At 46.3% G+C, this 25,272-nt stretch overlaps 1 protein-coding gene across 1 annotated transcript in view; it reads left to right on the top strand.

Annotated features, from left to right (window-relative positions):
- dhx33 (DEAH (Asp-Glu-Ala-His) box polypeptide 33) overlaps nucleotides 1-22,500 on the top strand; it is a 64,770-nt gene extending 42,270 nt beyond the window's left edge. Inside the window, exons 9-12 of the mRNA XM_073053858.1 lie at nucleotides 2,695-2,822; nucleotides 4,022-4,225; nucleotides 11,265-11,351; nucleotides 21,585-22,500. Coding sequence (XP_072909959.1) covers nucleotides 2,695-2,822; nucleotides 4,022-4,225; nucleotides 11,265-11,351; nucleotides 21,585-21,893 — 728 coding nt within the window. The 3' untranslated portion in view covers nucleotides 21,894-22,500. The remainder of the gene's footprint in view (nucleotides 1-2,694; nucleotides 2,823-4,021; nucleotides 4,226-11,264; nucleotides 11,352-21,584) is intronic.
- Nucleotides 22,501-25,272: the final 2,772 nt, after the last annotated feature.

Genomic DNA, 25,272 nt, shown 5'->3' with positions numbered 1-25,272 from the left:
CCATGCTGAGAAGAATTGGTAAATGAGGTAACATGAGCATGCACTTCATTAATGAGACACAGCATGAGCTTAGGAAGGTCATGTTGAATCATTATAAAATGCTGGTGGGCACAATTATACTGTTGCTTCCAATTCTGGTCACTATGCTTTAGGAAGGATGTGAAGATCTGAGGGAGAGGGTGCGGAAGAAGTATTCCCCACGATCAACCTCTTGGAGAGAGGTTCCTGACCATTTTTCAAGCTATGGACCCCAGTTTGGGAACCCTGCTCTGGGAGTACACCCTGCCTGATCTGTAACAGATTTAAGACCAGCCAGCATGACTGACTCTTAACTGCTCCATGAGATTGCCACATACTTTGAGAGCTAATAAAACAATCCCATCTAACTTGAAGATTTCTAGCATTTTTCACTATAGATGATAAAACCCAGACTGACAGATGTTTCTATAGTTGTGTACGAGCGGCATTGTCTGGGGTGGTCATAAGCTCCCACCCACTGGAAATGATATTCTGACCTAAAAAGAAGTTTGTTCCCCAGAGAAACTGCAGATAGTCTTGATGGTTAGTAAACAACATCACTAAGCGCCTTTACATGGTTGATGTAACTGGGTTATATTCCAAATGTTGATGTTGAAAAACAGAAGCTAGCCAGGTACTGGTATAAAGTGATTTCATATTACAAGCCTAAATAACTCAGCACAGGCAAATAGGTTTGAGAGCTCTGTGGCTTTTATTCATAGCTTCAGTCATGTAGAAAACTTTTGATATATTTTCCATTATAGAATATACTTAAAATTTTCTGGTGATGGATGAACTCCAGGACTTTCTATTCTTTAATGTCATTTAATTGCCAATGGTTTAATTGTCTCTGCTAGTGAGAAAAGAGAAGAAACGGTGTGGGCTGTGAGCTGTACCTTTTGAAATGAGCAGCAGTGAAACTGCAATCAGGCAATGTCTTGATGGGAGGAAGTGATACAAAGGGGTGTGTGGGACAGTCCAAAATTTCCACATTCCAAGTTCCACATGGTAGGCTTATTCAGAAAGTCAGAAGACATGGAATCCAGGGAAGTTTGGCCAGGTGGATTCAGAATTGGCTTGCCTGCAGAAGGCAGAGGGTCGTGGTGGAGGGAGTACATTCAGATTGGAGGGTTGTGACTAGTGGTGTCCCACAAGGATCTGTTCTGGGACCTCTACTTTTTGTGATTTTTATTAGCGACCTGGATGTTGGCGCGGAAGGGTGGGTTGGCAAGTTTGCAGACGACACAAAGATTGGCGGTGTTGTGGATAGTGTAGAGGATTGTCGAAGATTGCAGAGAGACATTGATAGGATGCAGAAGTGGGCTGAGAAGTGGCAGATGGAGTTCAACCTGGAGAAGTGTGAGGTGGTACACTTTGGAAGGACAAACTCCAAGGCAGAGTACAAAGTAAATGGCAGGATACTTGGTAGTGTGGAGGAGCAGAGGGATCTGGGGGTAGTGACTGTAAGCATCAGCACGGACTAGAAGGGCTGAGATGGCCTGTTTCCGTGCTGTAATTGTTATATGGTTACATATGCACAGATCCCTGAAAGTTGCCTCACAAGTAAATAGGGTAGTTAAGAAAGCTTATGGGGTGTTAGCTTTCATAAGTCGAGGGATAGAGTTTAAGAGTTGTGAGGTAATGATGCAGTTCTATAAAACTCTGGTTAGGCCACACTTGGAGTACTGTGTCCAGTTTGTTCGCCTCACTATAGGAAGGATGTGGAAGCATTGGAAAGGGTACAGAGGAGATTTACCAGGATGCTGCCTGGTTTAGAGAGTATGGATTATGATCAGAGATTAAGGGAGCTAGGGCTTTACTCTTTGGAGAGAAGAAGGATGAGAGGAGACATGATAGAGGTGTACAAGATATTAAGAGGAATAGACAGAGTGGACAGCCAGCGCCTCTTCCCCAGGGCACCACTGCTCAGTACAAGAGGACATGGCTTTAAGGTAAGGGGAGGGAAGTTCAAGGGGGATATAAGAGGAAGGTTTTTTACTCAGAGTAGTTGGTGTGTGGAATGCACTGCCCGACTCAGTGGTGGAGGAAGATATGTGAAATATGAGAGACTATTAGACAGGTATATGGAGGAAATTGGGGGGGTTATACGGGAAGCAGGGTTTGAGGGCCGGCACAACATTGTGGGCCAAAGAGCCTGTAATGTGCTGTACTATTCTATGTTCTATGTTAAAATAATGTAGAAAGCATTGAGTTAAAATAATGTTTCCCTTGAAAAAAGCTTGAAATTTGGCTTTTCTTCACCTGTTCGTAAAGATTTCTTTTTAAAGCACAGAACAGAATCCAGTCATTAGGTCTGCTAGGGCTTGTGTTTATGTTCCATTCAGGCATTTTCATATTCACTCTATCAGCTTACTGATTGCATATAGTTTTACTATAAGTAAGGTAAGTATTATCAATAAGATTTATTGAATCATATAGTTGCATCTCAGAACTTTATCCCCGTGCTCTCTATTCTATGAATTTTAATTAGCATAAATTAAATTGAGGAATTTAAAAAAATAAATAAAAGTAATAACACTTACAGATGCCTTTATATTTCTGCATGTAAATTTTGTATTCTTGTTTGTGGTACTGCCTGCCTTATTGCAGGCATGTTCTGCTGATCCGTGGATTTGTGCCTTTATGGGATTTGAGCCAGATGCTGTGTATCTGCAGATGCTGTGCGGGCAGCCATTGAGCAACTGGAACAGCTGGGAGCTGTAGAACACAAAGACAACCAGATCAGCCTGACACCTTTGGGGAAGAAAATGGCAGCATTTCCTTTGGAACCCAGATTTTCCAAGGTAACAAAAAGCTGTAATTCACAGCTTTTCAAAGTGAGGCAATCCAGACCCTAGGGTTACAAGTGGACACAAGGAGGTGGCCAGTTTCAGAAAGTCGTCAAAACCTGACAAGACTTGGGGAAAGTTCTTAACCCTAGTACCTACAGGCAGACAAGAGGCATCATCCTAAAAGAGTTCTACCACCCTGCCTTCATCATAGAACTCAATCAAATTAGTGAGATAGGATTTCTCCTCAAGGCCATACTGTGCGTCCCTATTCAGTCCCTGTCTTTCCAAATTACATAAGTCCTCTCCCTTCTGGTACCAGTGAAGATGCAAAATCCAGCCGAGGCTCCAGCTTTCTCCTCCCTGTTTTTCTGTAGTGTTCTGATATAGATTTCACCAGACTCTGGGGTTTTATCCATCCCTGTGTTCCATGATGTCTAACATCCCATGATCTGCACTGGATCGTCTACAGTACACGCTCCTCATCTTCCACATCCTTCTGATTGGTGAGTACAGATGAGAAGTATTCATTTAGGACCTCACCCACATTGTCCATTTCCATACATAGATCAAACATTGTAGACTCTTTCCTTGGCTGCCTCTTACTAAACTGTTCGAAGTCCTGTGACATTGTTTGAAGAAAGGTCATGTTTTATGGCCAGTGTTCCTTCATTAACCAACTCTTAACTGAAATTCAAACAAATTGTATTTATTCCATTTATATTTGTACACAAGGTAGCTGTTTTTGCCTGGGTAAATTACTGATTTCCAGTAGTAACCAATGATCATTGCTAGTAATGGAAATGACTCGGCAGGGTTGACAGCAATGAGTTGGAAACCAGAACCAAAAGAAAAAATAAATTTCATGACAAATGCCAGTAATATTAAATCTGATTCTGAGATTTTAATAACTAATGGGAACAGACTTGAGACCTTGGGAATTAGGATCATAAATCCAATCTAGTCCATAGTCACTCTATTGGGTAACTTATGATTTTTTTTAAACTTGGGAATGCTGGAAATGTGGAACTTGCTTTCACTGAGGCTGCTGGAAGCAAGTTAGGTAGGATATGTGGATAGGGCCAGGTGTGGGATGGAAGTGAGGCTTAAAGAATGTGAACACCAGCACGGATAGCCAGATGCCCATGTACTTTGCTGTAATGTTCCAGCGAAACCTGGTAAGGCATTATAATTGTCATTTTCTTCTTTAACAGACTCTCTTGGTGTCCCCAGAATTCCACTGTACTGAAGAAATCCTGACTATTGTTTCGTTGCTGTCTGTGGAAAGTGTCTTGTACAACCCCCGAGCACAGCAGGATGAAGTACTTTCTGCCAGGCGGAAGTTCATCTCCAGTGAGGGTGATCACATGACCCTGCTGAATATATATCGTGCCTTTAAAAATGTTCAAGGGCAAAAGGCAAGGAGAATTCTTCTTTACCCTTTAAGGGCTAGAAACATAAATTTTAGTTGAAGTAAGATTAAGGTCCACCTTATTCACCCTCTGCTGTTCTGTAATTGAGCGATACAGCAATAGGGATATTGTCTCATCACACCGATGTCAATCAGTCTACGTCATCACAAGGAAAGTTCCAGTGGTGAAAAACTCTGTAACCATACATCCTCAGATAGATAGATAGATAGATACTTTATTCATCCCCATGGGGAAATTCAACTTTTTTTCCAATGTCCCATACACTTGTTGTAGCAAAACTAATAACATACAATACTTAACTCAGTAAAAAAATATGATATGCATCTAAATCACTATCTCAAAAAGCATTAATAATAGCTTTTAAAAAGTTCTTAAGTCCTGGCGGTTGAATTGTAAAGCCTAATGGCATTGGGGAGTATTGACCTCTTCATCCTGTCTGAGGAGCATTGCATCGATAGTAACCTGTCGCTGAAGCTGCTCTGTCTCTGGATGGTGCTATGTAGAGGATGTTCAGAGTTTTCCATAATTGACCGTAGCCTACTCAGCGCCCTTCGCTCAGCTACCGATGTTAAACTCTCCAGTACTTTGCCCACGACAGAGCCCGCCTTCCTTACCAGCTTATTAAGACGCGAGGCGTCCCTCTTCTTAATGCTTCCTCCCCAACACGCCACCACAAAGGAGAGGGCGCTCTCCACAACTGACCTATAGAACATCTTCAGCATCTCACTACAGACATTGAATGACGCCAACCTTCTAAGGAAGTACAGTCGACTCTGTGCCTTCCTGCACAAGGCATCTGTGTTGGCAGTCCAGTCTAGCTTCTCGTCTAACTGTACTCCCAGATACTTGTAGGTCTTAACCTGCTCCACACATTCTCCATTAATGATCACTGGCTCCATATGAGGCCTAGATCTCCTAAAGTCCACCACCATCTCCTTGGTCTTGGTGATATTGAGACGTAGGTAGTTTGAGTTGCACCATATCACAAAGTCCTGTATCAGTTTCCTATACTCCTCCTCCTGTCCATTCCTGACACACCCCACTATGGCCGTGTCATCAGCGAACTTCTGCACATGGCAGGACTCCGAGTTATATTGGAAGTCTGATGTGTACAGGGTGAACAGGACCGGAGAGAGTACGGTTCCCTGCGGCGCTCCTGTACTGCTGACCACCGTGTCAGACCTACAGTCTCCCAACCGCACATACTGAGGTCTATCTGTCAAGTAGTCCACTATCCAATCCACCATATGAGAGTCTACTCCCATCTCCGTTAGTTTGTGCTTTAAGATCTTGGGCTGGATGGTGTTAAAGGCACTAGAGAAGTCAAGGAATGTAATCCTCACAGCACAACTGACCCCATCTAGGTGAGAGAGTGATTTGTGCAGCAAATACGTGATAGCATCCTCCACTCCCACCTTCTCCTTATACGCAAACTGAAGAGGATCCTGGGCGTGCCTGGTTTGTGGCCTCAGATTCTGTATTATCTGTCTGTTCCTACCAAGCACACCAGATCCACTAAGATATCTTGGGTTACTTGTACATGATCTAAGGTATTATTGTCTTCCAGTAAAGTATGTGATTTTGCCTGAGTATTTTGTATTACAGGAAACCTGTTTCAAAGATTGATTGCTCTCTGAAGTATTATTTCCAAGGGTGACCTTCATTTGTCCCTTCAGAGTCAAAAATGGCATCAACTGTCATCTGTTCTTCAAGTTCCCATCCATTGACTTGCTCACTTTTCTATCTATTAACCAATCATTAGTGCCCAGTCTCTTTGCTTCCTCTTGAATGCTGAGGTGACAGCTGCAACCCTGCACTGCAGGAACCATTTCAGAGGTTTCAATCCCATTCCTAGAGAGTGGTCAGTGTGTCCTTGAAGAGCTTCCTCTGGCCATGGAGTGGTTGAGCTGGGGTACAATGACTGATGGCAGAGTGGACAACTTTCCGTTAGTTCTGTAGACATTTGCAGGAGCCAAGGGGAGGCACAGTGACCCAAATGCAAAACATGTGTCAGGGTTCCCCTTCAGTGCCCCAGTATCACAGTGGTGATTCTCAGAACTTCGTATAGAAAACCAGACTGAAAGAAAAACTTACTGTTTCACCAAGTGCTTTATGAAGAGAGATCTGTGATGTACACAACATAAATAAGTTTGATTCACCCATTTTCTGAAATGCACCAGCAAGGTCTCATAGAAACATAGACAACCTACAGCACATTACAGGTCCTTCAGCCCACAAAGTTGTGCCGAACATGTCCCTATCTTAGAAATTACTAGGCTTACCTATAGCCCTTTATTTTTCAAAGCTCCATGTACCTATCCAAAAGTCTCTTAAAAGACCCTATCGTATACGTCTCCAGCACCGTTGCCAGCAGCCCATTCCACACACTCACCACTCTCTGCGTAAAAAAAACTTACCCCTGACATCTCTGTACCTATTTCCCAGCACCTTATACCTGTGTCCTCTTGTGGCAATCATTTCAGCTCGGGAAAAAGCCTCTGACTGTCCACACGATCAATGTCTCTCATCATCTTACACACCTCTATCAGGTCATCTCTCATCCTCTGTCGCTCGAAGGAGAAAAGGCTGAGTTCACTCAACCTATTCTCATAAGGCATGCTCCCCAATCCAGGCAACATCCTTGTAATCTCTTCTGCACCCTTTCTATGGCTTCCACATCCTTCCTGTAGTGAGGTGACCAGAACTACAGGGGTCTGACCAGGGTCCTATATAGCTGCAATATTACCTCTCGGCTCCTAAATTCAATTCCACGATTGATGAAGGCCAATACACGGTACACCTTCTTAACCACTGAGTCAACATACGCAGCTGCTTTGAGCGTCCTATGGGCTTGGACCCCAGGATCCCTTGGATCCTCCACACTGCCAGGAGTCTTACCATTAATACTATATTCGGCCATCGTATTTGACCTACCAAAATGAACCACTTCACACTTATCTGGGTTGAACTCCATCTGCCACTTCTCAGCCCAGTTTTGCATCCTATCAATGTCCTGCTGTAACCACTGACAGCCCTCCACAATATCTACAACACCTCCAACCTTTGTGTCATCAGCAAACTTAACAACCCATCCGTCCACTTCCTCATCCAGGTCATTTATAAAAATCACGAAGAGAAGAGGTCCCAGAACAGATCCCTGAGGCACACCACAGGTGACTGGCCTCCATGCAGAATATGACACGTCTACAACCACTCTTTTGCCTTCTGTGGGCAAGTCAGTTCTGGATCCACAAAGCAGTGTCCCCTTGGATCCCATGCCTCCTTACTTTCTCAATAAGCCTTGCATGGGGTACCTTATCAAATACTTTGCTGAAATCCATATACACTACATCTACTGCTCTTCCTTCATCAATGTGTTTAGTCACATCCTCAAAAAATTCAATCAGGCTCGTAAGGCACGACCTTCCCTTGACAAAGCCATGCTGACTATTCCTAATCATATTATACTTCTCCGAATGTTCATAAATCCTGCCTCTCAGGATCTTCTCCATCATCTTACCAACCACTGAGGTAAGACTCACTGGTCTAGAATTTCCTAGGCTATCTCTACTCCCTTTCTTGAACCTGCAACCCGCCAATCCTTTGGAACCTCTCCCATCCTCATTGATGATGTAAAGATCATTGCCAGAGGCTCAGCAATCTCCTCCCTCACCTCCCACAGTAGCCTGGGGTATATCCCGTTCGGTCCCGGCAACTTACAAAAGCTCCAGCACATCCTCTTTCTTAATATCTACATGCTCAAGCTTTTCAGTCTGCTACAAGTCATCCCTACAATCACTAAGATCCTTTTCCATAGTGAAGTATTCATTAAGTACCTCTGCTATTTCCTTCGGTTCCATACACACATTCCCACTGTCACACTTGATAGGTTCTATTCTTTCAAGTCATACCCTCTTGCTGTTCACATACTTGTAGAATACCGTGGGATTTTCCTTAATCCTGCCTGCTAAGGCCTTCTCATGACCCTTTCTGGCTCTCCTAATTTCCTTCTTAAGCTCCTTCCTATTAGCCTTATAATCTTCTAGATCTCTAACATTACCTAGCACTCTGAACCTTTTGTAAGCTTTTCTTCTTGCCTAGAGTTATTACAGCCTTTGTACACCACGATTCCTGTACCCTACCATAACTTCCCTGTCTTAATGGAACGTACCTATGCAGAACTCCACACAAATATCCCCTGAATGTTTGCCACATTTCTTTCCGACTTTTCCTTGAGAACATCTGTTTCCAAATTAAGCTTCTAATTTCCTGCCTGATAGCCTCATAATTCCCTTTACTCCGATTAAATGCTTTTCTAACTTGTCTTTTCCTATCTCTCTCCAACGCTCATTTTCAAGGAGATCAGGGATTGCCATTTAATGCCTGACCCACATTTCTACAAATAATACAGGCATTTCCTAAAGTATCAATCTGTAATCACCTAGCCCCAGTTCTAGATCTATTGTGAAATTTCACTCAAAAGTTACACTTCCATTATGAACAAATTATATTGGTAAAACGTCCTCTCATGATTGTACACCAAATTGTTTTGTTCTTCTCTTTCAACTCAATTACTTCCTAACACCAAACTTAAATAAAGCTTCCCATTGTCCCATTCATAACTGATGTTGAACGATGGGCCGTAGTTTCCTAGATGCTTTAAGTGCTTGCTTTTAGAAATAGATCAATATCAACCATTTCTGCATACTGAACTCATTTCTGCATACCTTGACACTGTCTTATCCCCCCTTGTTCAATCTCTTCCCACCTATGTTCGTGACACTTCTCACGCTTTGAATTTTTTCAATGATTTTAAGTTCCCTGGCCCCCACCGTCTTATTTTCACCATGGACGTCCAGTCCCTATATACCTCCATCCCCCACCGAGATGGTCTCGAGGCTCTTTGCTTTTTTTTTTTGATTCCAGACCTAACCAATTCCTCTCTACCACCACTCTCCTCCGTCTAGCGGAATTAGTTCTTACTCTCAATAATTTCTCCTTTGGCTCCTCCCACTTCCTCCAAACCAGGGGTGTAGCCATGGGCATCCGTATGGGTCCCAGTTATGCCTGCCTTTTTGTTGGCTTTGTGGAACAGTCCATGTCCCAAGTTTATACCGGTATCCATCCCCCTCTTTTCCTTCGCTACATCGACAACTGCATTGGCGCTGCCTCTTGCACGCGTGCTGAGCTCATTAACTTCATTAACTTTGCCTCCAACTTTCACCCTGCCCTCAAATTTACCTGGTCCATTTCTGACACCTCCCTCCCCTTTCTTGATCTTTCTGTCTCCATCTCTGGAGACGGCCTATCTACTGATATCTACTATAAGCCTACAGACTCTCACAGCAACCTGGACTATTCCTCTTCCCACCCTGTCTTTTGCAAAAAGGCTACCCCCTTCTCACAATTCCTCCGTCTCCGCCGCATCTGCTCTCAGGATGAGGCTTTTCATTCCAGGACGAAGGAGATGTCTTCCTTTTTTAAACAAAGGGGTTTCCCTTCGTCCACCATCAACTCTGCTCTCAAACGCATCTCTCCCATTTCCCGCACATCTGCCCTCACCCCATCCACCTGCCACCCCACTCGGGATAGGGTTCCCCTTGTCCTTACCTACCACCCCACCAGCCTCCAGGTCCAACGTATAATTCTCTGTAACTTCCGCCACCTCCAACGGGATCCCACTACCAAACACATTTTTCCCTCCCCCCCCCCCCCCTTCTGCTTTTTGCAAGGATCGCTCCCTACGCAACTCCCTTGTCCACTCGTCCCCCCCATCCCTTCCCACCGATCTCCCTCCTGGCACTTATCCTTGTAAACGGAACAAGTGCTACACCTGCCCTTACACTTACTCCCTCACCATCATTCAGGGCCCCAGACAGTCCTTCCAGGTGAGGCGACACTTCACCTGTGAGTCGGCTGGTGTGGTATACTGTGTCCGGTGCTCCCGGTGTGGCCTTTTATATATTGGTGAGACCCGACGCAGACTGGGAGACCGTTTCGCTGAACACCTACGCTCGGTCTGCCAGAAAAAGCAGGATCTCCCAGTGGCCACACATTTTAATTCCACGTCCCATTCCCATTCTGATATGTCTTTCCATGGCCTCCTCTATTGTCAAAATGAATCCAAACTCAGGTTGGAGGAACAACACCTTATATACCGGCTGGGTAGCCTCCAACCTGATGGTATGAACATTGACTTCTCTAACTTCCATTAATGCCCCTCCTCCCCTTCTTACCCCATCCCTGACATATTTAGTTGTTTGCCTGTTCTCCATCTCCCTCTGGTGTTCCCCCCCCCCACCTTCTTTCTCCTGAGGCCTCCCGCCCCATGATCCTTTCCCTTCTCCAGCTCTGTATCACTTTCGCCAATCACCTTTCCAGCTCTTAGCTTCACCCCACCCCCTCCGGTCTTCTCCTGTCATTTCGCATTCCCCCCCCCCCCCCCCCCCCCACTACTTTCAAATCTCTTATGGTTCCTTTCAGTTAGTCCTGACGAAGGGTCTCAGCCCGAAACATCAACAGTGCTTCTCCCTATAGATGCTGCCTGGCCTGATGTGTTCCACCAGCATTTTGTGTGTGTTGTTGTTTTAGATACCACATCTTGAATCTGACAGTTTCCAGAGCTGTTGTAAATGTGCTGAAGGTGATGTGTCTGCTTGTGTGACTTCAGACACAGTTCAGATTTACTATTTGTTGAGATCCAATACGAAAAAGTTATTGAGCAAGTGTGACAGTGTCAGTTGGATCTGTGAGTTCATGCTCTGCGGAACATTTATAATCGGGTCTATCATTTGATTAGAGGAACTGCCTGAAACTAGTCTGCCAACAGTAGAAAAGCCTCTGTAGAGTAGGTTTGGAGAGAACAGTCACTTGCTGCTTCTGGGAATTGTAGCTCAGTGCAAGTATTCAGCTCAAGGAGGAAGAATTGGAGTAGCCGATAGGTGTACATTACTGAATATCTGACCTGTGTTCACCATGTATTTCTAATGTTATGTTTCTATTTTGTGCAACGTCTGGTATTCAGGAATGGTGCAGGGAGAACTTTGTGAATAGCCGAAACATGATGATGGTGGCAGAGGTTAGACACCAACTGCGGGACATCTGCGTGAAGGTAAAGCACATTTCCCATCCATTTCCCTACTCCCTGTCACTGCCGATTAAGGCGATGTCCATGCCTGTTTCCTTATGACATGAAGAAACAATAGATGGCTGTCCATCAGGATGTATATCACTAAGGAGCAGCACGTGCCTGGTCTGTTGGACTGTCAGTCAGCTTGAGTCTGTAACCATCTTGTTTGTTAAATAGCTAACTGATTTCAATATAGTGAGGTGGTACGTTTTGGAGTTCTGCGACTAGACAAAAGAATGCAGCCCACTGTGTGACAGGAAACGTTCTCCTCTTCTCCCTTACATACATTGGTGTCCATGGTTGAGCCTTTGACAGCCCCTGACAGAGAACTGAAGCAGGCAGGTGAATGAATCAGTTTCTCTTGACTTTTGGGGAATGAGCATCACTTCAAAAGTAACCAAATTTAACATTTCACAATTGTTTAACTTAATCTGCCATGTCAATGCCCACTTCACCATGCTACGTGGCTGAAGTCTGTAACTGTCCTCTTCACTGTTTCTTACACTTCTGGGTTTTGTCACTAATCAAAGTCCTGAGTAAGTAAAGTACTTCAAACTGAGCCCCACTGGCTGTTCTTGCTTAAGAATTAAATACATGTCAGATCGAGTCCTCAGCGTTCTGAAGTGGGAGGGTGAACAGCCAGAGGTCGTGATCCATTTAGAAGGGTTGTGATCTCAGGATTGCTACCCATGCCACGTGCTAGTAAGGCCAGAACTAGATAGATAGATAGATAGATACTTTATTCATCCCCATGGGGAAATTCAACTTTTTTCCAATGTCCCATACACTTGTTGTAGCAAAACTAATTACATACAATACTTAACTCAGTAAAAAATATGATATGCATCTAAATCACTATCTCAAAAAGCATTAATAATAGCTTTTAAAAAGTTCTTAAGTCCTGGCGGTAGAATTGTAAAGCCTAATGGCATTGGGGAGTATTGACCTCTTCATCCTGTCTGAGGAGCATTGCATCGATAGTAACCTGTCGCTGAAACTGCTTCTCTGTCTCTGGATGGTCCTATGTAAGATTATACAGTTTAACACATGGCTAAAGGATTGGTGTAGGAGGGAGGGTATGAGATTTTTGGATCATTCCAGGGAAGGTTGCACCTGAACTGGAGGGGGTCTAACATCCAAGTGGGAAGGTGTGCTAATGCTGCACAGTGGAGTTTAAACTAGAGTTGCAGGGGATGCGAACCAGAGTGCCAGAACTGTTAGCGGTGAGATTGTGGAGACATATGTTGGTAAGACCTCAGGAAGAAGTCAGGAATCAAAAGGCTGACCATGGTGCAATAGTGTCCTGAGCTGAGTATATTTCAATGCAAGAAGTATCGTAGGAAAGGCAGGTGAGCTCAGGGCATGGAACAACACCTGGAATTATGATATTGTAGCCATTAGTGAGACTGGGTTGCAGGAAGACAGCACCAGGAGCCAAATATTCCGGGGTTCTGCTGTTTAAGTCGTGACAGAGTGGAAGGGATTAAAGGAGGATGGGTGGCATTATTGGTCAGGGCATTAAATGTCACAGCAGTTCAGTCAGGACAGACTGGAGAGCTTGTCAAGTGAGGTGTTAGGTTGGAACTGAGGAATAAGAAAGGTATGACCACATTAATGGGGCTATATTACAAACCACCCAACGGTCTGAGGGATTTAGAGGAACAAATTTGTAGAAAAGTCACAGACTTTTGCAAGAAACAAGGTTGTTACAGGTTATATCAGTTCTCCACATATTGACTAGGACTTCCATACTGTAAAAGGACTAGATGGAATAGAGTTTGTCAAACGTGTTCAGAGAAGTTTCCTTACTCAGTAAGTAGAGGTCCCAATGAGAGAGAATGTGTGATACTTGATCTGTTATTAGGGGATGGGCCAGGACAGGTGACAGGGGTTTGTGTAGGGGAACACTTTGCATCTACTGTTCACAATGTCATTAACTTCAAAGTAAATATGTAAAAAGATCAGCCTGGCCCACGGGTTGTGATATCAAATTGGAGAAAGGCCAGTTTTGATGGTATCAGAAAGGATCTGGCAAACATGGATTGGGACAGACTGTTTTCTGGCAAAGGTGTACTTGGTAAGTGTGAGTTCTTCAAAAGAGAAGTTTTGAGAGTACAAAGCTTGTATGTGCCTGTCAGAATAAAAGGTATATGTGAGTATTTGGTTAGAAATGGACTGATTAATGATAGTCAACATGGCTTCATGCATTGTAGGTCATGTCTTAAGAGTTTTTTGAGGAGGCTACCAGGAAAGTGGATGTTGTCTACATGGACTTTAGAAAGGCATTTGACAAGGTCGCACGTGGGAGGATAGTCAAGAAGGTTCAGTTGCTTGGCATGCAAGTGGAGTTAGTAAGTTGGATTAGGCATTGGCTTTGTGGGAGTAGGTGGTTGCCTCTCTGACTGGAGGCCTGTGACAAGTGGTGTGCCGTAGGGTTCCGTGTTTGGTCTGTTGTTGTTTGTCATCTATATCAATGATCTAGATCAAAATGTGGTTGATTGGATTGAATTTATGGATGACACCAAGATTGGGGGTTTAGTGGACAGTGAGGAAGTCTATCACGGCTTGCAGAGGGATCTGGATCAGCTGGAAAAATGGGCTGAAAAGTGGCAGATGGAATTGGATGCAGGTCATGGAGTGTGACGTACAGAGCTGTGGGATGTGCACAGGAGGTTGTGTGTGTAAGGGTCATGGAGTGTGACGTACAGAGCTGTGGGACGAGTAGGTTGTGTGTGTTAGGGTCATGGAGTGTGACGTACAGAGCTGTGGGACGTGCACAGCAGGTTGTGTGTTAGGGTCATGGAGTGTGACGTACAGAGCTGTGGGACGTGCACAGGAGGTTGTGTGTTAGGGTCATGGAGTGTGACGTACAGAGCTGTGGGACGTGCACAACAGGTTGTGTGTGTTAGGGTCATGGAGTGTGACGTACAGAGCTGTGGGACGTGCACAGCAGGTTGTGTGTGTAAGGGTCATGGAGTGTGACGTACAGAGCTGTGGGACGTGCACAGGAGGTTGTGTGTGTAAGGGTCATGGAGTGTGACGTACAGAGCTGTGGGACGTGCACAGCAGGTTGTGTGTTAGGGTCATGGAGTGTGACGTACAGAGCTGTGGGACGTGCACAGCAGTTTGTGTGTGTTAGGGTCATGGAGTGTGACGTACAGAGCTGTGGGACGTGCACAGGAGGTTGTGTGTTAGGGTCATGGAGTGTGACGTACAGAGCTGTGAGACGTGCACAGCAGGTTGTGTGTGTTAGGGTCATGGAGTGTGACGTACAGAGCTGTGGGACGTGCACAGCAGGTTGTGTGTGTTAGGGTCATGGAGAGTGACGTACAGAGCTGTGGGACGTGCACAGCAGGTTGTGTGTGTTAGGGTCATGGAGTGTGACGTACAGAGCTGTGGGACGTGCACAGCAGGTTGTGTGTGTAAGGGTCATGGAGTGTGACGTACAGAGCTGTGGGACGTGCACAGCAGGTTGTGTGTGTAAGGGTCATGGAGTGTGACGTACAGAGCTGTGGGACGTGCACAGCAGGTTGTGTGTGTTAGGGTCATGGAGTGTGACGTACAGAGCTGTGAGACGTGCACAGCAGGTTGTGTGTGTTAGGGTCATGGAGTGTGACGTACAGAGCTGTGGGACGTGCACAGCAGGTTGTGTGTGTTAGGGTCATGGAGTGTGACGTACAGAGCTGTGAGACGTGCACAGGAGGTTGTGTGTGTTAGGGTCATGGAGTGTGACGTACAGAGCTGTGGGACGTGCACAGCAGGTTGTGTGTTAGGGTCATGGAGTGTGACGTACAGAGCTGTGGGACGTGCACAGCAGGTTGTGTGTTAGGCTCATGGAGTGTGACGTACAGAGCTGTGGGACGTGCACAGGAGGTTGTGTGTTAGGGTCATGGAGTGTGACGTACAGAGCTGTGGGACGTGCACAGCAGGTTGTGTGTGTAAGGGTCATGGAGTGTGACGTACAGAGCTGTGGGACGTGCACAGCAGGTTGTGTGTGTTAGGGTCATGGAGTGTGACGTACAGAGCTGTGGGACGTGCACAGCAGGTTGTGTGTGTTAGGGTCATGGAGTGTGACGTACAGAGCTGTGAGACGTGCACAGGAGGTTGTGTGTGTAAGGGTCATGGAGTGTGACGTACAGAGCTGTGAGACGAGTAGGTTGTGTGTGTTAGGGTCATGGAGTGTGACGTACAGAGCTGTGGGACGTGCACAGCAGGTTGAGTGTGTTAGGGTCCTGAATACATGCCTTGCAGCAGAGATGGGTTACTGGAAGTTGCAGAATTTGATAAAAGAGTCTAGAAGGCTGAATTGTACCCAGACAGAAGGTAGGATATTGTTGCTTGAGTTTTTTAATACACTAGTGGTTCACACTGGGTGAGTATGCGTACAGATCTGATCAGCATCAGTAGAGAATGTGATTGCACTGGGGAAAGTACTAGTGTAAGAAACACTTGCTGACATTAAATAGTCATTGTGTAGAAGGGAACAGTGCTAGTGAAGGCGTGTACTTGGTGTATATCGATGGGCATGTATGTGAAGGACTGAAGGGTCCATTCTATACTGTACAGCCCCACCTCCTGTGGTAGGATGCAGGTCAGAGTGGGGAGGTGAAATAAAATGGCAGATCAGAGTACTCAATTTCTCCAACATGGAGGTGACTACGTTGTGATGTGGATTGCTTGTTGGGGTAGAAAGGGAAGGGTTCCTTTGAAATGCTGAAAGGGGATGTCCCTTGGTCAATTTTATAGCCATGCTGGACTGTCCCATGGAATTTATCTCATGCTGAACTGTCCGGTGAATGACAGGGCATCGATGAGTGTTGTGGAACAGAGGGATAGGCCATGCAAATTAACAGGATGGCAAAGTACCTGCCTTAGGTCTAGGAGTAGGGACGTTATTCAAGTTGTTTAAACTGATTATGGAGAACTGTGTACAGTTTTGTTCACCTTGTTATGGGAAAGACATTATCCAGATGGAGGGGATGCAGAAGAGATTTACAACAATGCTGGCTGGAGTAGAGGGAGTGGTTGGCCACACTTGATCTTATTCCTTGGAGCGTAAGGGACTGAGAGGTGACTTACAAAATCATGGAAGGTATGATAGATAAGGTCTATGATGGATGGTCATAGTCTTCTCCCCAAAATAGAACTCCTGTGTCTGTGTCGTCCAGTGTAAGGTGTTATGCCGTTGGCCCCCTCCTTTGTGAAAATCGCAAGAACTCTAGTTAAGGGGAGGTCAGCTGACCCAAAAGAGAGAGACGTGCGGAAGACCACGTTCTCCCAAGAAGCAGAATAACGGTGACTTTGATTATTGTCTCATGGAAACCACGTGAAAAGCCCTCGGGCAAAGTGGGCTGGTTGAGAGAAAGATCGCATTACCTGCAACTTGATTGATACCTGCGATCCCATGAAGAAGTATAAAGGCGGGTCTGAGGGGAGGACCCTCAGATGCACCCAAATGGTGACGAGGAGCTGGTAGCCTTGAGAGAGTCGGTTCTATCCGAGACTGAACTGGAGGCAGAGCCAGAGGGTTATTATCTCCAGGAGGGGGTGTTGATGAGGAAGTGGAGACCCCCTGCGGTGCAGGCCGATGAGGACTGGGCGGTGCTACATCAGATAGTAGTCCCGAAAGTATATCGGGACGACATTCTTGACTTAGCCCATAAGGGACCTTTAGGCGGGCATTTAGGAATAAAGAAGACCGTGGAGCGGGTTCAGAGAGAATTCTATTGGCCCAATCTGAGAAAAGATGTTACTGAGTATTGTAAAAGATGTCATACCTGCCAGGTGGTGGGTAAGCCGAATCAAGTTATCCCTAAGGCCCCCCTCCGACCTATTCCCGCATGTGAGGAGCCTTTCTCCCGAGTCATTGTGGATTTTGTGGGACCCTTACCTAAAACTGCGAGTGGGCGGCAGTATATCATGACCCTGATGTGTGCCGCTACACGATTTCCCGAGGCCGTGCCTCTGGGTAGTATTAGGACCTCTGCGGTGGTGAAGGCCCTTATCAAATTCTTTACCACCGTGGGGCTACTCAAGGAGATACAATCAGACCAGGGAAGTACATTCACGTCGAGCGCATTTCGGCAGATGATGACCCAGCTCGGGGTGAAGCAGATTATGGCCTCTGCGTACCACCCGGAGTCACAGGGAGCGTTGGAAAGGTTCCACGCTACCCTAAAGACCATGCTTAAAGCTTATTGCCAGGAGAACGTTCGAGACTGGGATGAGGCTTTACCCCTTTTGTTATTTGCCGTACGAGATACAGTGCAGTGCTCCCTGGGGTTCAGTCCGTTCGAGCTGGTTTTCGGTCACAGGCCCAGGGGACCCCTAACCCTACTGAAAGAAAAATGGTCTAACCCGACCGCCCAAGTCAGTGTGGTCGACTATGTGCTGAAATTCCGGGAAAGGCTGCGTCAAGTATGCGCCTTGGCAAACGAAAACCTTAAAGCCTCTCAGGAAAAAATGGGTCAGTGGTATAACAAGAGAGCGAGAGAACGAGAGTTTCACGTGGGCGACCGGGTCCTGGTCCTATTCCCGGTAGCTACTCACTCCCTGGGGGTGAGGTTTCAAGGACCATATACAGTGCGTAAGAAAATAGACTCGCTGAATTACGTGATCGAAACCCCCGACCGACGAAAGCCGACCCAGTTAGTTCACGTGAACATGATAAAAGGGTATCACGAACCCACCCCCATGGTTGTTGGCGCGGCCATGAAAGCCGATGAGGTAGGGGGAGACGGTAAGGAGGAACCAGAACGGTTCGACAAGATAGGTATAGTCCCTACCAGATTAGAGAACTCTGTCGTATTGGCGAATCTTGCGGGTAAAGTTGGCCACTTAAAGCCTGAACAGCGGGAGCAGGTAATACAGCTCGTTAACCGGCATGCAGACTTATGCCCAGATGTTCCCCGAAGGTGTAATGGGACGCAACATGATGTGATAGCTACCTCAACCCAACCTATTAAACAAGCCCCTTATCGGATGAATCCTGAAAAGAGCCAGCTGGTAGAGAAGGAGATTGAACATATGCTAGCTGCTGGGATAATCCGCGAATCCTCATCTGCGTGGTTGTCCCAAAGCCGGACGGGACCATACGATTCTGTACCGATTATCGGAAGGTCAACGCGGTTACCCAGACCGATGCTTACCCTCTTCCCCGGGTGGATGATTGCATTGATCAACTGGGGAAGGCAAGGTACATCACAAAAATTGACTTGCTAAAGGGGTACTGGTGCGTTCCTTTAACGGACAGGGCTCGAGAGATTTCAGCCTTTGTCACCCCGTCTGGGTTGTACGAGTACAACGTTATGCCGTTTGGGATGAAAAATGCCCCAGGGACATTTCAACGGATGATAGACGCTGTGATAAAGGGGTTAACCCACACCAAGGCTTATCTTGACGATGTGGTAGTTTGGAATGACACCTGGGAGGAGCATCTGGGGGCTGTAGAAAGTTTGTTTACCCACCTTACTGTAAACCTCGCCAAGAGTGAGTTTGGTCATGCCACGATCACCTATCTGGGGTATGTGGTGGGAGACGGGCAGTTGGCCCCTGTGCAGGCGAAGGTCCGGGCTATTTCCGAGGTCCCGGTACCCTCCAATAAAAGGGCCCTGAGGAGGTTTCTGGGCATGGTGGGATACTATCGGAAATTCTGTAAAAAATTTTGCGGACATTGCGCTCCCCCTTACAAAATTACTGCAGAAGGAGGAAAAATTTGAGTGGGGTCATTCTTGTCATTCTTGAAAAGTTAAAAGCCGTATTGTGCCATGACCCGGTGTTAAAAGCGCCCGATCTGTTAACCCCCTTCTCCTTGGCCACGGACGCCAGCGATGAGGCGGCAGGAGCAGTCCTATTGCAGCAAGCGGGGGATGGAGTGGAGCACCCGGTAGCATATTTCTCTCGGAAGTTCAATAGACACCAGAGGAATTACTCTACCGTGGAAAAGGAATTGTTAGCGCTTGTGTTAGCGATACAACATTTCGAAGTGTACATTTGTCCGGCGCAAAGACCCCTAGTGGTCTATACCGATCACAACCCGCTGGTATTCTTGAACAATATGAAAAATAAAAACAGAAGGTTATTAAGCTGGAGTCTGATGCTACAAGAATTTGATATTAAGATCCAGCACATAAAGGGGAGTGATAATGTGCTAGCGGATTGTTTATCCAGGTGCTGAATTAAGTATACGATGTATGGCACGGTAGGGTAAGGTATTAAAGAAAAGGGGCACTGTACTTGTTACCTGTTTAGATACTGACTTGAATGTATAACAGTAGTACTCTGTGAAGAGAAAAGCTTGTGTAGTATGTAGATTCAAAAAGAAAGAGAGAGAAAAAAAAAATCCGGTGTCAACCTGTTTTTAACCGCTGGTTAAAAACCCATTACGGGGGGAGGTGTTATGCCGTTGGCCCCCTCCTTTGTGAAAATCGCAAGAACTCTAGTTAAGGGGGGGTCAGCTGACCCAAAAGAGAGAGACGTGCGGAAGACCACGTTCTCCCAAGAAGCAGAATAACGGTGACTTTGACTATTGTCTCATGGAGACCACGTGAAAAGCCCTCGGGCAAAGTGGGCTGGTTGAGAGAAAGATCGCATTACCTGCAACTTGATTGATACCTGCGATCCCGTGAAGAAGTATAAAGGCGGGTCTGAGGGGAGGACCCTCAGATGCACCCAGCAGACACGAGATCGATTCCCGTGGGAGCGGGACGCCATTTTGAAGGAAGCCACGTACGCTAGATTCCGACTTTGAATCTGTGGCTAAAACCAACGAAAGACTGCTTTTAAAATAACAACGGGGAAGTCTGCTCCCCTGATTCCAAGGATTTGCTCTGCCAAGACGACGGGCAAGTGTGCATCTTTTCTAAATTATAAAGGAAAAAGCCTGCAAACTTCTGAGTGACTCTTAAGAATTCCGTTGGACTCAGTATTACCCCCTAGACAACTGTAGAGCTTATTTCTGATTGATTATGGTTACACCGGTGTTTTAGATTGAGTTTTGACGATTTGAATGTTTTGTATTAACCATACGTTTGTGCCCTTGTTGAATAAAACGTTTGAAAATAGTAGCATCCGACTCAGCTGATCCATCTATCTTTGCTGGTAAGTTACCTGGTTACGGGGTTTACGTAACAAAGGTAAGAGAGGAGATGGTTAGGGGAGAGGAGATGGTTAGGGGAGAGGAGGGGTTAGGGGAGAGGAGATGGTTAGGGGAGAGGAGGGGTTAGGGGAGAGGAGGGGTTAGGGGAGAGGAGGGGTTAGGGGAGAGGAGGGGTTAGGGGAGAGGAGATGGTTAGGGGAGAGGAGGGGTTAGGGGAGAGGAGGGGTTAGGGGAGAGGAGATGGTTAGGGGAGAGGAGATGGTTAGGGGAGAGGAGATGGTTAGGGGAGAGGAGGGGTTAGGGGAGAGGAGATGGTTAGGGGAGAGGAGGGGTTAGGGGAGAGGAGATGGTTAGGGGAGAGGAGATGGTTAGGGGAGAGGAGATGGTTAGGGGAGAGGAGATGGTTAGGGGAGAGGAGGGGTTAGGGGAGAGGAGATGGTTAGGGGAGAGGAGATGGTTAGGGGAGAGGAGATGGTTAGGGGAGAGGAGGGGTTAGGGGAGAGGAGGAGTTAGGGGAGAGGAGAGGTTAGGGGAGAGGAGATGGTTAGGGGAGAGGAGGGGTTAGGGGAGAGGAGGGGTTAGGGGAGAGGAGGTGGTTAGGGGAGAGGAGGTGGTTAGGGGAGAGGAGGTGGTTAGGGGAGAGGAGGGGTTAGGGGAGAGGAGGGGTTAGAGGAGAGGAGGGGTTAGGGGAGAGGAGGGGTTAGAGGCTGAATGAAGGCAACTGCAACTAGCAAGGAGATGTGGTGGTGGCTGTGGACCAGTTATGTTGAGGAGCCTGTTTCTGTGCTGATTATTCTGACTCTATCCTCTAGTTTTTCGAAGTGCATAAAGAACAGGAGTAAATGGTTAAATTGTTAACAAACCTGCTGACGTTCATGTATTAGGAGTCACTTTGGGGACAGATTTGTCATGAGTAAGTGTAGTGAGGGATGTGTGGCTGTTCAGGAATAGTGAGCTCGAGCTGGATGTCTCTGAACAATACTGACTGAGCAGTGGTGAGCCTGGGCGATCTGGTTGTGACCCAAGTGCCTCATGGAGGCTTTGCCTCGTCAGGATGCTTGTTTCAAAAAATGAGCAGAAAGTTTTGGTGATCTAATTTATGTTTGTTTCTCTTTTAGTTCGGAGTTCACTTGGAGTCTTCCCGTTCGGACACAAGCAATATCCGGCGGTGTTTGGCTCATAGCCTATTTCTGAATGCAGCAGAGCTTCAACTGGATGGGACTTACTCAACCCTTGATTCTCGGCATCAAGTGGCTATCCATCCTTCCTCTGTCCTCTTCCACTTCAAACCTTCGTATGTCCTGTACAATGAGCTGCTGCACACCTCCAAGTGTTACATGCGAGATCTGTGTGTGGTGGATCCCGACTGGCTGTATGAGGCAGCTCCGGAATACTTCAGGAGAAAGCTGAAAGGAGCAAAAACCTAATGGATCTCGGTTCCAAATGCAGTTGGAATGAGCATTGTGGATTTCTGGAGGACTGATATCCACCAGTTTAAGCTGAACAACCAGCCTGTTTTTTAATCAATTTTATACGTTTTGCAGAGTGAACCGATACAGCTTGCTGCATTGAGCTTTTCTAATGACAGCAAAACAAAACTAAAATGATATCAGAAAGAATGTGTGTTTTGTCCTGCCATCTATGGTGCCTGCAGTTGTTTGCTCCTTGGTGGAGATGTGGACACCAGAACCACTTTAACAACGGCTGGAAAGGATGTAAACAGCTGTAAATTTTCATCATCTTTTTCCTTGAATTGTTTTGTCTCAGGGAAGTGTGTGTGTGTGTGTGTGTCTTGTGTGTGTGTGCCTCTTATTGTCTGTGTGTGCATGTGCGTGTGTGTATGTGTGTGGGGGGGTGTGCGTCTCTGTGTGTGTGTGTGTCTCCGTGTCTCTGCATGTGTGGGTGGTGCGTGTGTGTGTCTCTGAGTGTCTGTGTGTGTGTATATGTGTGTTGCATGGTCATTCCTGTGTGTCTGAGACTTTCATGCTGAACTCAGTGGCCTATAGGAGGAAAATAAAATGCTCACTTCTTGAACTTGTTACTCTTTGATTCTTTATCATGATTTATTATTATGTTTTCATCTATTTGTTTAATTCTGAGGTCAGACTGGAGCAGTTTTACTGCCCTGGGATTAGGGAAAAGGAGCAGAATTTCGATGCAAGAGGATTGAGTGTGACTGAGTGCAGGCTGTCCCAGTGAGGTGCTGGGAGATACACACTGGGCAGATTTCCTTCTGTAAAGGGACCTGTGAACCTGGTGGGTCTTGATGGTAGCTTTGTTGGATTTTCCCTAATCCCTAATCTCATTTGAGTTGAAATGGGATTTGAATTTGTGGTTCTGGGTTGAAGGCCCAAGATTCTGAATTGTCCACCTTGAATCTAGCAATCTCTTCAACTCAGAAACTAATCTTTCAATTAATTGTTAATGAAATAGTTTGAGAATGTGAACAATTAAATACAATGCATAAAAAGGCAATGAGTCTTCTGGCAGAATGCTCTGCACACTCTGCCCTGTAAATCCTGATGACCACCTTCCTGACCAGTCAGCTGCTGGATATCTTAAATAAGAAACGGGTATTTGAGGGTCAGGTGGCATCTGTGTTGAGAGAGATGTTTCATGGGTCCATTCACTATGCTATGATGAAGTTGCAAAGATGCAGGTAGGGAGAATACAAGGGGAGGGAAAACAAAATCGTAGATTCACTACCCTTTGGCTAAAGAAATGCCTGCTCCTTACTGTTCTGCCGCTCCACCTCAAACTTGGTCATGAAGCCATCATCCAAACCACTGGCGTATAGCTTAAAGCAGTCCCTGGGAAGCACCTCTAGCCATCAGCGCCCTTTATCCCCACTCTGCATTCTTAGGGCTTTTTTAGTTGTTTTCCTGTTGCTGCACTATATATATATATATTCGAGTTAGTGTTGAACGTCTGTACACGCAGTTTATATTTTGTTTGGGTCATAACTTGTTGATGTAATAACAGACCACTTACTGCTTCATAAGATCCCATTTTACTCGTGAGCTGCGGTAAACAAGGTTATTCACCTCGCTCCCAAATGCAACAAACACATTTAATTGGCAGGGTCGTTCAGTGCAGGCAGATATTCATCGATAATTAAAACAAAGACCGGAAACACTCAGCAGTTTAGGCAATGTCAATGGGGGGGGGGGGGGGGGGGGAACAGAGTTAACGTTTCAGATTAAAGAACCTTGGTCACAATCTCATTTTGTAATAAATCACAGAAGCCGCTCTCAACATTGCGTCCCTGTCAGTGACCAACTGCTCCGGGTCTCGCTGGTGAACTGGGCTTTAATTCCTTATCTGAGTGTCCACAGTGGGAATTCTACCAAAGGAGACTCTTCCCTTGTGCTCATCTTGAACGGCGCACGCTGCACTGGAGATGTGTGGAAAGGGTGAGGGAACGTGGATGATCCCGACATCATCTGTGGAGGCAGAAAACAAGAATGAACTCAGCTCAGGTTGGGACAGCCAATCCTCATTCTGAAGTTGAGCCGGGGGTGCAACAGAATCAGTGAACGGATGCGAATGTTCACGGGCCGAACTTCACGTTAAAAATTGTTGGTGAGATTCAAAAGGACGACAGTGGTTACCCTGGAGAGGGGAGGGATGAAGCTAGGGGCTGGCTGTTCTGGGTGCGGGACGGAGAATGACCTAGATCAAGCTCCGGGGTCGCTTCCTCTTCAGCTCACTGTTGAATAGTTTCTCCGCGATCCTCCTGGCGTGGCCGGCCGACCCGTGCCGGCCGCTGGTCTGTCCCATCTTATTCCTGCTTTTTCCCTTCCCTGCGCTGTGTGCCCGGTAATCCGCCAGGTTGTAGTACTCGTACTGGTCGTAATGCACTAACTCAAAGGTCTCCAGGCTGCCGGTGGACATGGTCGGGACAGGGCCGGCTGTCACTCACTCTCTCTCTGTGCTGTCAGGACAAGCAGGAACGGCGGTTAGGTGTACCTGCTAATTCACCAGTTTAACCTGTAACTATTGATTAGTTTCATTTGTCACGTAAGTGTTTGCGTCAGCGACAACACAATCCGAGGCTGTGTGCATCCGCGCCCACATTGCACGCCTGGCCTGTTAGGTTGTGTAACATAACTAATGGAAAGAAACGCAGGCAACCGGGTGTGGTAAACCATGTATACCTCCTGGGGCTCCTCCCACAGACCCCGGTATAAAGGCGATTGGGGCACTGCTCCTCCCTCAGTCTCCGACACGCCGTGCTCCCTTTTGCTGCTAATAAAAGCCTATCGTTCACTTCCAGTCTCCCAGAGTTATTGATGGTGCATCACCGGAAACACTTGTCTTAGCTTCGGTTTTACTTTTGCCAGACGCGCATATATGACGTGGTGTCTAAATGAAGTATGCCATTCAAAATTGAAATAATTATTATACACAACCTTGAGATTTGTTTCCTTGCAGGCAGCCACAGAACAAACGAACGGAATAGAAACAGAAAACCTACAACACAAACAGGCCCTTTGGCCACAGTGCTGTGCCAAACATGTACTTTAGAAATTACCTATTACATTACTAGGCCCATTACACAACACACTCAATATGCTCGCCACAGTATGTTTACAATATTACTCAAATATTAAATACACAATTGCCTACAACTTACTAACCTGTTAGACTCTGGAATGTGAGAGGAAACCACCTACAAACTCCTTACAGCCAGATAATGTTGGGAATTGCACCTCTCCCCCCCACCGGCATGCACTGTAAAATATTACTCTGGCTTCCTGCCTAATTGTTGATTCTTTAGAACCCTTCTTATTGGCTGTAAATAAT

This window comes from Hemitrygon akajei, chromosome 8 (genome assembly GCF_048418815.1).
Source record: "Hemitrygon akajei chromosome 8, sHemAka1.3, whole genome shotgun sequence".
Taxonomy (NCBI): domain Eukaryota; kingdom Metazoa; phylum Chordata; class Chondrichthyes; order Myliobatiformes; family Dasyatidae; genus Hemitrygon; species Hemitrygon akajei.
This window is presented reverse-complemented; position numbering and strand designations above follow the sequence as displayed.